Source organism: Festucalex cinctus, chromosome 5 (genome assembly GCF_051991245.1).
Source record: "Festucalex cinctus isolate MCC-2025b chromosome 5, RoL_Fcin_1.0, whole genome shotgun sequence".
NCBI classification, from domain to species: domain Eukaryota; kingdom Metazoa; phylum Chordata; class Actinopteri; order Syngnathiformes; family Syngnathidae; genus Festucalex; species Festucalex cinctus.
Genome location: NC_135415.1, coordinates 27,145,757 through 27,159,708, shown reverse-complemented (window position 1 = coordinate 27,159,708; position 13,952 = coordinate 27,145,757). Strand labels below are relative to the sequence as shown.

The 13,952-nt window shown below is 35.7% G+C and overlaps 1 protein-coding gene across 4 annotated transcripts; it reads left to right on the top strand.

Annotated features, from left to right (window-relative positions):
- Positions 1–277: 277 nt before the first annotated feature.
- On the top strand, positions 278–13,437 carry LOC144018579 (endophilin-B2-like). 4 transcript variants are annotated; one of them, XM_077520894.1, is made up of 13 exons: positions 278–405; positions 771–912; positions 1,983–1,994; positions 3,599–3,727; positions 3,951–4,084; positions 4,200–4,292; positions 4,416–4,427; positions 5,521–5,583; positions 6,809–6,832; positions 7,659–7,748; positions 8,775–8,875; positions 9,590–9,788; positions 10,745–13,437. In XM_077520894.1, exons 1-13 carry the CDS (start codon positions 343–345, stop codon positions 10,850–10,852), a joined length of 1,170 nt encoding a protein of 389 aa, XP_077377020.1. In that variant the 5' UTR covers positions 278–342; the 3' UTR covers positions 10,853–13,437. The 4 variants fall into 4 exon arrangements, with proteins under 4 accessions (XP_077377020.1, XP_077377022.1, XP_077377021.1 ...); XM_077520896.1 differs by lacking the exon at positions 1,983–1,994; XM_077520895.1 differs by lacking the exon at positions 4,416–4,427.
- The last annotated feature ends 515 nt before the right edge of the window (positions 13,438–13,952 follow it).

The window sequence follows — 13,952 nt, the reverse complement described above, 5'->3', positions numbered from 1 at the left end:
AAAATAAAAATAAAATAAGATAAACATTACCTCGCCATTTTACTCGTGTCAAATTTTAAATAAACACATTAATTTTGTTGGCAATATAATGAACCGTGCGACGATTACACTGTTCATCCTCAATAGATTTTGCAACTTCTTAACTAAAATAAGGCTGTAACCAAGAGTATGGTTTTAAATGTGAGTCATCTGGAGGGGGGAAAAAGGAAATACTGTATATGAATCAATGAATTAATAAATATGTTGTGACTCGTGACGTCAGACTCTCCAGCCGTGACATCGCCTGTCCGGTGTGGAACACGCCCCTCGACGAGTCGCTAGCTCTGGTGTGATATCAACGCGATGGATTTTAATGTGAAAAAGCTTGCCACCGGTGCTGGATTGCTTTTTACACGGGCTGTTCAGGTATGAAATTTCCCCATCCGTGTACTACACTGGTGTTTGGGCCGACATTTTGTATTCTACCATATGTTTCGAACCAACAGTAGCTGTATAATGCTTGTGTTGTGTAGCACGGCTAAAGCTAGCATCAATTGACATACAGTTTTGACAGATAAAACAAGCCACAGAATGCTTTGATTCACGTTTGGGGTTACATTATTTTTAAAGTTAGTATTGTTTTAACCTGTTTATACTGTATTGATGAATGTTGATGCATGGCGACAGAACCATGACGTTCCTAAATATCCAAATTTCTGATTTGTAGAAAACACATCATACAGAGGTTATGTTGCCATAGTTAATAATTTGTGTGCGTGCTGCTGGATCAGTTTACAGGAGAGAAGCTGGGCCAGGCGGAGAAGACTGAGTTGGATGCTCACTATGAAAACCTAATGAGCCGCGCAGACTGCACCAAAAACTGGACTGAGAAGATCTACAGACAAACGGTTGTCTTGCTGCAGCCCAATCCAAGTAAGACATCATTATGTATATGTAGATCTCGAGAGCTAGATGGAAAGACGAGAATAATATGAACATCTAAGTCAGGGCATATAGACAAATAAGGAGCAGTGACAGGCTGACAGCTCCATTTGATGTCATTTACCGGTAAATGAATTTCACTCATATTGTTAAACTAAAAAGCCACATAATTTCTTATGTTTATTGACACAAAGGACTGTTTATTAATAATTAATGAAAACAAAAGAAAAAAATATTGATCAATGTAAAACAATAATAATAATAAATTAATATATTGTTTTAAAGTCTGTAACAGCAAATATTTGAACTGCATCAATTTGCCCAAACTGAAAAAAAAAAAAAACGAAAAAAGAAAAAAAAAGAGCACCACTGCCACCTACTGTAGTGGATATGTAATTACACTTTGTAGTACGGAGAGAGAGAGAGAGAGAGAGAGAGGGGAAAAAAAAGAAAAGTTCCTGGAGTCACAGCCCCGTCTTGACCCCTCACCGGCGTCAGTACTAAATGTTATGAGTTACATATAGCAAAGGCTGGTTTATTGTTTATTTTCATTTGTCCATCCATTTTTACACTAAAGGTAGCATACAATATTTAGTTTTCTGTTTCATTTGTATTTAAAAAGAAGATGATGCCTAAGAATTAATGTCAAAATGAAGTTGACCAAATAGTGGCGTTATGTTCTACTTACGGTAATGAGAATCATCAGTATGTATGAGTGAGATGCTACTAAAGTTTGACAAATGGTTCAGGGGTACACAAAAGCCAAAAAAGGTTGAAAACCTCCGGTAAGGTATATAATAAGATGTCTATTTCACTGCATTGCTCCAAGTTTTGCACACATTGCCACCAGCTGTGTAAACTGCTTAAGGGAAGATTGAAAGAAGAAAATGCATCATTTTCCTCATCCACAAGACTTCACTTTAATATTACGTTATATTGCCAAAACTAGAAAATTACAGATATGGTGACTTGCAGTTCACAAAAACGTACTAGTTCACTCTCATACACTCAAAATATTGTAGCTTTTTAACATTTGGTTTGTTTGATTCTCCATGCTACAGTTGACCACACTGGTGAGTATTTTACCTCTTTACTCGAGCACTGTTACGGAGAACCTTCTATTCACTTTAGTCCATTGTATAGTAGGGAGTCTATTCTGTCATTTGGTATATTCGGTTTATATATAATTATTGAACGTAATATCGTATTGAAAATTTTGAAATTTTCTAAAATGGCTGGCAGTGAATGAGTGATTACAACAATTACTGTAGAATAACAGTTAATGCTTAATTTGCAGTTCATTCTTTATCAGAACAAAATAAATAATTCATTTTTAGTTTTAAGGGTTTTGTGGATTTTTTTTTTTTTTTTTTTTTAAGGTGTATAATTGCACAGCCAGCAAACAATGTTATTACTCAAATAAAATTACTTTTTGAACAGGAAAAAGGCCCTTTGGGCCAGAAAGCTATCCACAAAGGGGACAGATTTTCTCTTCTTATGTTTGCCAGTTACCCACATCCATACTGCCCCCCACCCCCCCACTATCTGTGACTGTGTCTACTTACTGTATAGCTACTGTACATAGAGTAGGTATGGCAGTCAGAGGCTGTGTAGTCATGCTGTTCAGTAATATGTAGTGTCAGTGTTGTTGTTAGATAGCAGTTGATAATCAATTTCAATTAGGGTTTCATTTCATGGGCTTATGTAACATTTGGCTGTGCTCAGCTACTCATTTTATTTTTTGACAAAGCTTGAAAAGTCACAACACCAATGTACAATGGAACAGATCAGGCTTTGTTTTAATAAACTAACTGTTCCTACAAGCTTTGCCATCAACTGTTTCATAAATATCACAGTAGACTATTTGTCCCGAGTGTGCACTGATTGTTGCTTTTTATTGTTAACGTTGGCGATATTTGCCCCAAATATTTGCCCTCTCTCTCTCTCTCTCTCTCTCTCTCTCTCTCTCTCTCTCTCTCTCTCTCTCTCTCTCTCTCTCTCTCTCTCTCTCTCTCTCTCGCTCTCTCTCCTGAGAAACATATACCTTTTCCCCAATTCAAAGATGAATAGAAAATGTATTCATGTGACATCAAAAGGTGTCAAAACTGTATCTTGACTTCATTCATTCATTCATTCATTCATTCATAATATTGGATATACATTACGCAAACTGATGGAAAACTAGTTTTGAAATCAGAAGTCCACAATAGTTTGTTCAACTATTGTTCAAGTTCCCATAATAAGGGTATTAGTAACATTAAAATGTATGATATCTCGTTATCATTTATTACGTATGACAATTTTGAAACATTGGTACAGATTTTCGCAAGCATCGTGGAAGTTGACACACGTGGTTCTAGCTTTCACGGCCACAAAATGATTTGGCGCGCCAGATCTGGCCCCCGGGCCTTGAGTTTGACACCTGTGGAAGACCACTGGTGTATGAGTGTGCATGTGTGTGAATGGGTGAATGTGAGGGTGCTTTCGGCACCAGATGGTGTAGATAAATGGAATAATGGATTATTTTGTCATTAATGTTAATAGGCTTATACACTACATTATATAATCATGTCATGTCATATGACAATGTAATGTGTGAAAGGTAACACCACTGAAGTTTCAATAGAATCTTTGAATGTCTTTATTGCCATAAATGAACCCTATTAACTTCCTGCAGGTGCTAGAATCGAAGAGTTTCTCTACGAAAAGTTGGACAGGAAGGTACCATCCAGGGATACCAATGGTGAACTTCTCGGTCATTATATGCAGGATGCTGCCAACGAATTTGGTCCTGACACTCCATATGGTAAGTGTTAAGCAAAAAAAAAAGGTTATTCAAGTAAAGTCCATTGAATAATTAATTATGTGAGATTACTCTTTGACTGCCTTTCTTCGTCTGAAATTGTCTTAAACACATTTGGAGCTGTAGAACTGACTTAAAGCTTTCCTAATATATTCATTCGATCAGAAGATTGTAATTCTGTGACAAAAGCTCGAAAGTAGACACAACTCGTTTCTGTTTCCCGCAGGAAGCAGTTTAATCAAGGTGGGAGAGTGTGAGAGAAGATTAGGAGCATCTGAGCGGGAGTTCCTTCACACGTCAGCCATCAGTTTTCTTACACCCCTCAGGAACTTTCTGGAAGGAGACTGGAGGACGATTACAGTTAGTGTGCAATTCATCACTGTTTTTACCGCTGTTTACTTATTATCTTGGTTTTGTCTTCCCATTCAAAGCATTAAGAAGCCTGCCTATTTTTTTTGGCCTGCCTACTGTGCAGAAAGAACGACGTCTATTGGAGAATCTTCGCCTTGATTTGGATGCTGCCAAAGCACGTTTGAAGAAGGCCAAAGCGGCGGAGGCAAAAGCTGCTGTGAGTTGAACACTGCGATCTCTATCATCATCATTCATGTATAATCATCATGCTTATGGTAATAATTAATGACTCTGCTAGTATTCATATGTTTCACTTGCTGTGTATTCATAACCTTGGCAGAGCGAGGATGATGTGAGTATTTAAAACATTCTTAAGAATACAGTGTACTTTTAAGCATTTTTCTTTCTGGTCCATTTGCTTTCATGAATTTTTTGGTTAATGACCATTAAGTAAGTCAAAGCAAAGCAAAGATTACACAAAATAATCATATTTCTGACCTAATGTTTAAATCTTCAACATACTGATTGAATTTTTGAGAAATAAACATTTAGCTACATCTGCTTTGGCTTACAACATTCTTATTTGTTTGTGTGTTTTGTTTTTCAAGCCTCAGTTCAGAAACAAATCACTTTAGTGTGATTGCTTGTATAATTCCTATTGTGTCTTTACAGTGTTTAAAAGTCATTTTCCTTTGACAATACTTACATTAAACTGTATGTACAGTAAAAACGAACGCATTAGCGTTGTTTATTTTAAAATGAATACCACTACAATGTAAAGACAAAGTCAAAACATTAAGCATTCGTTTTCCAAACATCTTCACGAGGGTTGCGGCTTGTAAAGTTAAAAAATAGTTTAAATTTAGATGACTTGGAAAACTCAATTTATTTCAGCAGTAAATCCAAAATGTGAAACTTGCATCTTCTATATATTGATTACACACACTGGCATATAAATATCTAAAAGTTATTAATACAAGAAAAGTCGGTCTTATTACATTACTGTTGTCGTATGTATTGGACGTTCTGTGCATCCATTAGCACTATCTAAAAAATTCTAAATCATGGAATAATTCCCCTCAAAATGCATTCAATGATTGTGAGAGTTCACTGTTGATTTCTACTTTTTATCTGAACATTTTCTTGGTGAAGCTCCATTTTTTTTTTCTCGAAAGATACAAAAAAAATAAAAATAAATAAATAAATAAAAAATTACAAAATCAGATTTTGTTTTTCTTTAATGCTGGGTAGCTTTTGCATGTCAAACCATTGCTGACTAGCTGTCTAGATCAGATCAGAATGGTTTGGTTCAGTGCATTAGATTTCCAGTGGGACTCGATAGAATGTTTACATTTCTCGAAACATAATATGATTGAAAAAGTCAGCGACTGTATTGAACATTTCCAAATTGTATGTGAAAATGAAATCTCTTTCTGTCTTCTAAGGTGGCTCCAGATTTTCAGGAGACCAGACCGCGCAACTATGTGCTCTCTGCGAGTGCCTCTGCTGTAAGATTCTCCTTCACTAAAAAACAAATTCAAAACTGTACAATCAACACTCATGTTTTATGTGTCTGCCTCACTTCACAAAAATACAATAACTTCACAGAAACAAAGGCTGATAATCGAGTCTGGATGACAGACTTGCATCTATAGACTAAGGATGTAACGATATTATCACGATATGAAGGTCACGATACGATAATTATCATGATATTGTGGGGGCTTTGGCGATATTTACAAAAGATCACAATATTGTAAAAAAGAGAGCTCATACTAAAAAAAAAAAAAAAAAGCACTATAGTGTGCTTTTGTACATAACAGCAATGCATATAAACCACCTACAATCTCTAATAACAATATTGAGGCACTTACTTGCTAATACAAGCACACATTGATCGCTTCACAAGCTAATTAGGTTCCCCTTCATCTGACAATTAGCATAGATTTTAAACATAGAAGGCCAAAACATCCCTAATGAAAATTAAATTGCACAAATAAAATAACCACTAGAGGGTGCTAGAACTGCACAAATGGAAATCAACCTGACTTTTTTTTTTTAACAGATGTGTTCCTTTTAAATATTGTGAACATAATGACGACGATATTGTGGCAGTTTTAATGTCACGATATCATGATATTGCCATTATTGTGACATCCCTACTATAGACAAGCAATCTGGCATCTCACTCAATAGTAACTAATGGGTGCAAGTGATGGCCTGTCAATGTGTTGACATCACATCTGCCCCAAACATGGCAACAAGTATTTAAATTAACGAGCTGAAGGATTTTGGTAAATACAAGACTAGTCACAAACATGGGAACACCAGATGTTAATCATACTTTATAGTATATGCCCTGCTTCCTCATCAAAACCTCGAAATGTTACTCCGGAGGTGCATTTTAAATGTGAATACGCTCTACACAACTCTGCATGCTATGTTATCAAATTATTTTAGGTTTTTATTGTTGTACTCTCTTCCCCTAAAATATCTGCTTCTTTTTATAAGTTTTTATTGAGTTATAGTACACATTAAAGATGGGGAAAAAAGTAAAAACAACAACAAAATGTTTTTTTAATTTTTCAATGAAATTAGAAGAGGACGTGGAAGTGATGCAGTTACAAAATCTTTTTGCGTTCCCGCCCCTCGATAATGTAAACATCCATCCATCCATTATATGAACTGCATAGAAAATATAAAATTTGTATTTACATTTGTTGTATCTTTCAGCTTTGGAGTGAGGAAGTTGAAAAAGTAAGTATAACTTTTTTTATTTTCTGCATTCTGCAACTTACCCCAGGACTCTAGACTAATTTTATGTACTGATTTAAAAAAAAATAAAAAATCACCACATTACATTTACAGAGCTGTCAAAATAATGACTTCCTAAACAATTATATTTTCACTTTCATAATTTAAAAATAAAATTACAACCGGACTGCGAATGGGAGTTTTTTTTTTTTTTTTTTTTTAAATACATATTTAATATTAATGCTTTCAAATAATAAATCAATTAAAAAATGTACATGACACACACATTTTTAAAGGATGGCCATTTTCATGTGACCAAAATAAATGTAAATGATGAAAAATATAACTCACCATAGCTAAACTTCAATAAGCAGTAGTGGGGTGGCAGTTTGTATTCCAACAATAAATACTATTATGACAATATAGGACACATGCAGTGTCATAGCATTTGTTAAGCCCGTTTCCCACTGAGGGGCCAACGTTTGCGGGTGTTTGCAATACTAGCAAATCTCCTCAGGATTTATCAGGGTTTGTTCAAGGTCACACAACGTTCGCTAAACACTCTCTAAACGTTTGCTCGACACGCTCACCAACAGTTTTTATGTTATTTCTTGTCGCAAGGAAATTTTGAACATGTTCTATATGTATACAACAGTACTGTGTATGATATGATGTTGACCTGATTAAGAAAACAGTCCCTGTGTTGGTGGGTTTAATCAGAAGTTCTCAAAGATGAAATAAGATCTACCTTTTAATATAGGTTCTAGTTTGAAATGTTTACATTTTTTTTTTTAATTCGATGTCATAAATGTTGTTTTCGTTATTTCAGGCTGAACATGAAGTCAGGGTTGCCCAAACCGAGTTTGACCGACAGGCAGAGGTTACACGGCTTCTTTTGGAGGGCATCAGCAGTACACATGTATGTGAGCCACAACTCTTTTTCATATCCATTAATGACACAAACGCGGTGATCTACGTATTTTGACTTTACGTCGGGGCAGTATCACAGGGTGTCAGATTATACTGTATGCCAGAAACCACGACGACGTGGAAAAGTGTCTGTGCAAAATATTATATATATTTAATATATAATATTGGGGATTTAAAAAAGATCACAACATTGTAAAAAAATCAAAATAAGAGCTCATACTAAAAACAAGCACAATATTGTACTTTTGTACATAACAATGAATATAAACCACCTACAATCTCTAATAACAATATTGAGGCACTTACTTGGTAATGCAAGCACACATTGATCGCTTCACAAGAAAATTAGGTTCCTTTTTGTCTGACAATTAGCATAGATTTTAAACATAGAAGGCCAAAACATCCCGAATGAAAATTAAATTGCACTAATAAACTAGCCACTAGAGGGTGCCAAAACTGCACAAATGGAAATCAACCTGACTTTTTTTTTTAACAGATGTGTTCCTTTTAAATATTGTGAACATGACGCAGACGATTTTGTGGCAGTTTTAATATCATGATATTACGATATTGCCCTTATCGTTACATCCCTAATTACAAGTCCATGAGACACGTACTTTTTTTCACAGACGCCACAGGGATTTTTTTTCAAGATGACATCATTGTAATTCATTTGGCTCAAATAATGAAAGAGGAAGGAAGCACGAGTCGAGTCGTCTTGATGAAATACAATTAAGAATGTTTTTTTTTTTTTTTTTTTATGATTTACTCTGAAAAGAGATAAAAGATGTGAAATTGTATAAGCCTAGCTGAACCATTCCATAGCAAATGAATGACATAATCCAATCTAATTTCAGCTCCATTTACCCTCTGTGAGTTTTTGGCATGTTGCAATTTTGTTTAAAAAAATTGATACATTTGTGTATGACTAACCTAATTTTGAGCTCCTAAATAAATGAGGTCAAACAGCAACAACAAATGCGGTTTAAACGATTTTGTGTGTGACTGACTTCAGGTGAACCACCTCCGTTGCCTGCATGAGTTTGTGGAGGCCCAGGCAACTTATTACAAGCAGTGTCACCTCCACATGCAAGAGCTACAGAAAGAACTTGGAAGGTGAGAGCTGGCTGGCAGAGTGTGTGGATGATTATGGAATTCACTTAATAATATATTGAGGAAGTACATTTAATCACACTGTCCGCAGAATGCGTTTTTTTTTTTTAATGTTCTAAGTGTCCCAAACACGTATTTATACGTTTTTTTTTTATACTAGAGCATGCAGAAGGCTTTGATGCAGCCTGTCAACTGCAAAGAACGGTTGCAGAAATGGTAGTTATTACACAAACGGCCAGCAGGTGGTAGCACAGCAAAGGAGATCAACCAGGGCCATGTAGAAAAAAAAGCTCAATTACTTACAATTTTAAATAGATTTGTGAAAACTGATGAAAGTTAGCTCTCTTCTAATGCGAATTGCTGCAAAACGGAAACAGATAGAAACATACTTTTTTCTCCTGATGAAAGAAGAGACTTTAATCTTTCTTTTGATAGGTTCCATGCTTTTACAGCAATAGAACACAATATTCTGTGGGCCTTGCAAAATCAGTCAAAATCCAGTAAAACAGCCGGGAGCGAACGGGATTGCGAAATGTGAAAATGGCTGGGAGGGAATGAGTTAATTATTTCTGAGTCAGTCTTCCCCAGCAGGAAAAAAAAATGTGTCAATGAGCTAGTCAGTAAATTGTATCCTGTGCAACATGTATGTAGCCACACCCTCTGGTTACAGTCTTACCATTTTGAATCCCGGCTTATATTTTCCCTGTTCGCCCCCAGATGTCCAAATGCTTTTGCACCGAACTCCACCAGTTCCATGCCTGCTGCAGACTTGACATCAGAAGGCTTCAACAGCACTGAGATGGATACACTGAAGATTGAGGAAGTGCAAGCACCTGCTGCCGGGACTCGCAAGGCCAAAGTCCTTTATGATTACGACGCTGCCGACTCCAGTGAGCTTTTCCTCAGAGCAGATGAGGTGAGGTTCGATTCGGGTCAAGTACTTAGTACTTAGCATTTTGACAGAAATCCATCTTTTTTTTTCTTCTTTTTCGGAAATGCTCGCTACCGCTTTTCCTTGACTTTTGTCCAAAATGACTATGTGCCCATTAGGGATGTAACGATATCCAAACATCATGATATGATATTCTCACGATACGGTAATTATCACGATATTGTGGGGAGGTTGGCGATATTTAAAAAAGGTCACAATATTGTTAAAAAAAATTAGCTCATACTTGAAAAAAAGCACAATATTGTGCTTTTGTACATAACAGTAATGTTATGTCATTATTGTTGTTGTTTTATTATTATTATGATATTATTACGTTATGTTGTTAATGCACGCACACATTGAGTTCCTCCATATATTGACTTGCTTCACAGGCATATTACTTTCCCCTTCATCTGACAATTAGTGTAGATTTTCAACATAGAAGGGCCAAAACATCCCTAATGAAAATTAAATTGCACTAAAAAAAAAAAATAGCCATCAGAGGGTGCTAAAACTGCACAAATGGAAATCAGCCTGACTAACTTTTAACAGGTGTGTTGCATTTAAATATCATGAACACGACGACGATATTGTGGCAGTTATGAATCGTCACCAAAATTTCCCATGCGCATCTTTCCTTACGTCCACCTCAACCTCTAAAAATATCAAAACAATTTATTTGCCACAGCATTTAGGATTAATGGCATTAAGCCTTTTTCACAGGGTGAGAAAAACATTTAAGCATTTTTATCATGGAATCCTACACACAGACATGACTAACCAAAATTTTTGGGTTTCAAAAGAGGGGATGACATCATTCTCTCGATGATAAAAAAATGACTTATTTAGGTCTTTACCATGTCAACTGCTTTATTTATTTATTATTACTTGCACATATACAAACTTTTACAGGACTTTAATATTTAATTTTTTCCCCCCAGATAATTACAGTTTACACAGTCCCAGGAATGGACTCTGACTGGCTGGTTGGCGAAAAGGGGGACCAAAAAGGGAAAGTGCCTGTCACCTACCTGGAACTTCTCAGCTGAAGAATAACGCACTGACAAGAAAATGAAGCCATGAGCATACTCCAGTCACCTCAATTCATTTTTCCAGTTACTCTGCTTTACTCTACTTTCACTAGCGTTACACAACAGCAACTATTTGATCTCATTGACATGCTTCACATTTTTGATGAGCTGCAATCTGTTGCAAGTATAGTTGACACCAACAATCTGCTCTGTGACGTACGTCAAACTTCAGTTTGAATGACTTTTGAAACACAAAAATCCCCATCTAAATAATCTAATTTGCCGTTAGAATTATTTGTTCCTGCGTGTATGTTTGGAATTGTTTGTTTCAACTGCCATCGTCGTAAAACCAAAGTCTAGGTTTAAAGTAACTGTTCAACAATCTGAATTACGATATAAGCGCAAGTTAACCATTGATCCATTCAGTCATTATCCGAGTCGTGGGTGTGCTGGAGCCTACTCCAGTTGACTTTCGGGCAGGGTACAGCCTGAACTAGTCGCCAGCCAATCACAATAGAAGTTAACCAGGAATTGCTTAAAAAAACCAAAACAAAACAATAAAACAGTTTCAACTAGAGCTGTCAAACGATTACATTTTAAAATCAGATTAATCACATCTTAGAATTTCCCTTCCTCCTCTGGGAAATTTAGATGTCCAGCAGCAATGAGAACAGATAATAAACTAAAAAATAATTCAATCAATCAATAAATAAGGTTATTACACCAGAGATTAAATTAATAATAATAGTAATAAAAGTAAAATAAAAAATAAAAATTCTATCAATCAATAAATAAGGGTATTACACCAGAGATCAAATTAATAATATTAATAATAATAATAATAAAAATTAAATCAATCAATAAATAAGAGTCCATTCCATAATTTCAAATCCGGACAAAAATTCATTTGGGAGCTCAAGTGTTTTTAGACAAACAATACTACATGAGACAAAGCCAGCAAGCAAAAATGAAACCAACATTTCTATATTAAGTCATCCATGTGGTGACAAGCGATCATTGCACGACTGTAACTGAAACACTCATTTTTCATCCCAATCAGTTTTCTGCTTCAAATTTGAGTCCACCTAACTTGTCTTGTGTAACTTCCAGTTACCATCTTTTTTTTATTTTTTTATTTTTTGTTTGTTTGTTTGTTTTTACCCCCCCCCTAAAAAAAAAAAAGCCAAATGAACTTTGGGGAACATTTTTCACCAAAATATTGCTCTCCACCTCCAAATTATAACGCGGTTGAAGTTCAAGCTACTACGTTACCATATATTAAATCTCTCATACTGTTTGCATTAGATGTATATTTATTTGCTAATGTATTGTTGTTGCTCTGATTTATTTATTATTATTGTATATTTTTGAGTTTTGATGGTACGTAATGTGTAAATTCAAAAAAAAAAAAAAATCAAAAGGCCTGCACTGAAGACCTAATGTAGTAGTGGCGTTTCATTTGGAAGCCCAACACATATTACAGAATAAAATTGAGCATTATTATCCAGTTGACATGAACAGTATTTGCTAGTCCCGCAAGTATTTGGACAACAATAATGTTTGATTCGATTTGCCTTCGTACAACCACTCCACATTTGTAATACAACACTGTACCATGTGATTACAATCACATATATTAGCTGCACATTTAGAATTTTAGAGCGGCTTATTTTAGTAGTCCAATTATTATTTTGATCGTCCAGATTTCTTTCCCTTTATTTATACAAAAACACAACCTTATTTCAAATTGACAGTGCAGAAAATGTGCAAAGGCGTACTGGTTTGGTCTTTACAGGCTGCAGGTGATTTTTTTTTTTTTTTTGTGATCGGCAATGAAGGTCATTGATTAACATACGCCTATCGTACTTTTCCACGGAAATCATCCGATGCGGGCCGATGGATCGGACTGCAATTCACTTAGCAGCCTTTCAACTTTGATTTGCTTTGGGGGAAAAAAACAAACAATATATGCAATTTTCCTTTTAGGGATTATAGCAATTTCATGTAGAGTAAAATACTGTCAGGGAGTTATTAGTATTTGGACTATAGGTGAGTCATTTTTAAATATAACCAGATTTTTTTTTTTTTTTCATGCCGTAGCCTGAATTATGGAGCCCACACACCACCGCCTATCTTTCCAGCTTCTTTTTTTCTTTTTTTTCTTTTTTGTGCGTTCGTACAGGCTTTTACACTATTTGTCTGCAGTGCCTTCCTATCAGTTTTGTAGCATTTGGCTAACTGTGCTCTATGCACTTTACTAATTAACTTTTGCCACGAGTGAGATCAACACTAATCTCATGAGCTACAGTTGTACATGCATGTGACAGGACCACAATCAGCAATTCCACACATGAAAGGCGTGATGAGCCTTGAAAGTTTTTGAATGGATTCCAGAACATTGGAGCACTTTTGAGATGTTTTGAATAAAGCCTCTGTATTTACTGTACATGCATAAACGTGTCTTTTGATTGTAAAGTTTGATAATGATATGCCCGTCATTTCCAGAATATTCTGATGATTTGTGATCAAGCAGTTTGAGACGTTTTGAACTCTGTGTACAGTGAATGTAATACCTAAACGGTAAAGGCCAAACTTTTGTGAAACCTTGTTTGTCAAAGCCTGTTTCATTTTATGCTTTTGTGTCTAATGCTTATTATCAGAATGTTCCCTAAAGAGTCTGTCAATACATTAAAGTGTGCATAATTTTAATGTTGCATGCCACTTTATGGCGCTGCCGTCCATCGTTGGTTTGCACGTGGGTTGGATCAGGATCACAAAAAAAAATAGAATGACCCAGACCGTCGTATGTGCTCTTTCACAGTCACTTCACGTACATGCATGTACATTTGTCACCTTTCATTTGACCATGGTATGTTGTTATGTTTATGAAATCTGTATTTTTAAGGAGTGACGTTAAGCTGAAGCCGAACCAAATTGTTTTCTTACTGTAAGTTGTGTCAATAAAGTCTACTAAATTTCCACCTAAAACCACCATTTTCTGTGTCACTTATCCTAATGCTGCATTCGAGGATAGTCGGAAATATCCGAGTTCAAACCAGGAAGTGCTTCCGGGAACGCCCCCTTGAACTCGGAAATTCCACCCGCGAAGTCGGGAAAA

Excerpts from the sequence above, each read along its gene's own strand:
- LOC144018579 (XM_077520894.1), top strand. The coding sequence starts at position 343 with ATGGATTTTAATGTGAAAAAGCTTGCCACCGGTGCTGGATTGCTTTTT. Across the intron at positions 4,085-4,199 it reads GAGACTGGAGGACGATTACA|AAAGAACGACGTCTATTGGA; the intron begins GTTAGTGTGCAA and ends CCTACTGTGCAG. Across the intron at positions 9,789-10,744 it reads TTTTCCTCAGAGCAGATGAG|ATAATTACAGTTTACACAGT; the intron begins GTGAGGTTCGAT and ends TTTTCCCCCCAG.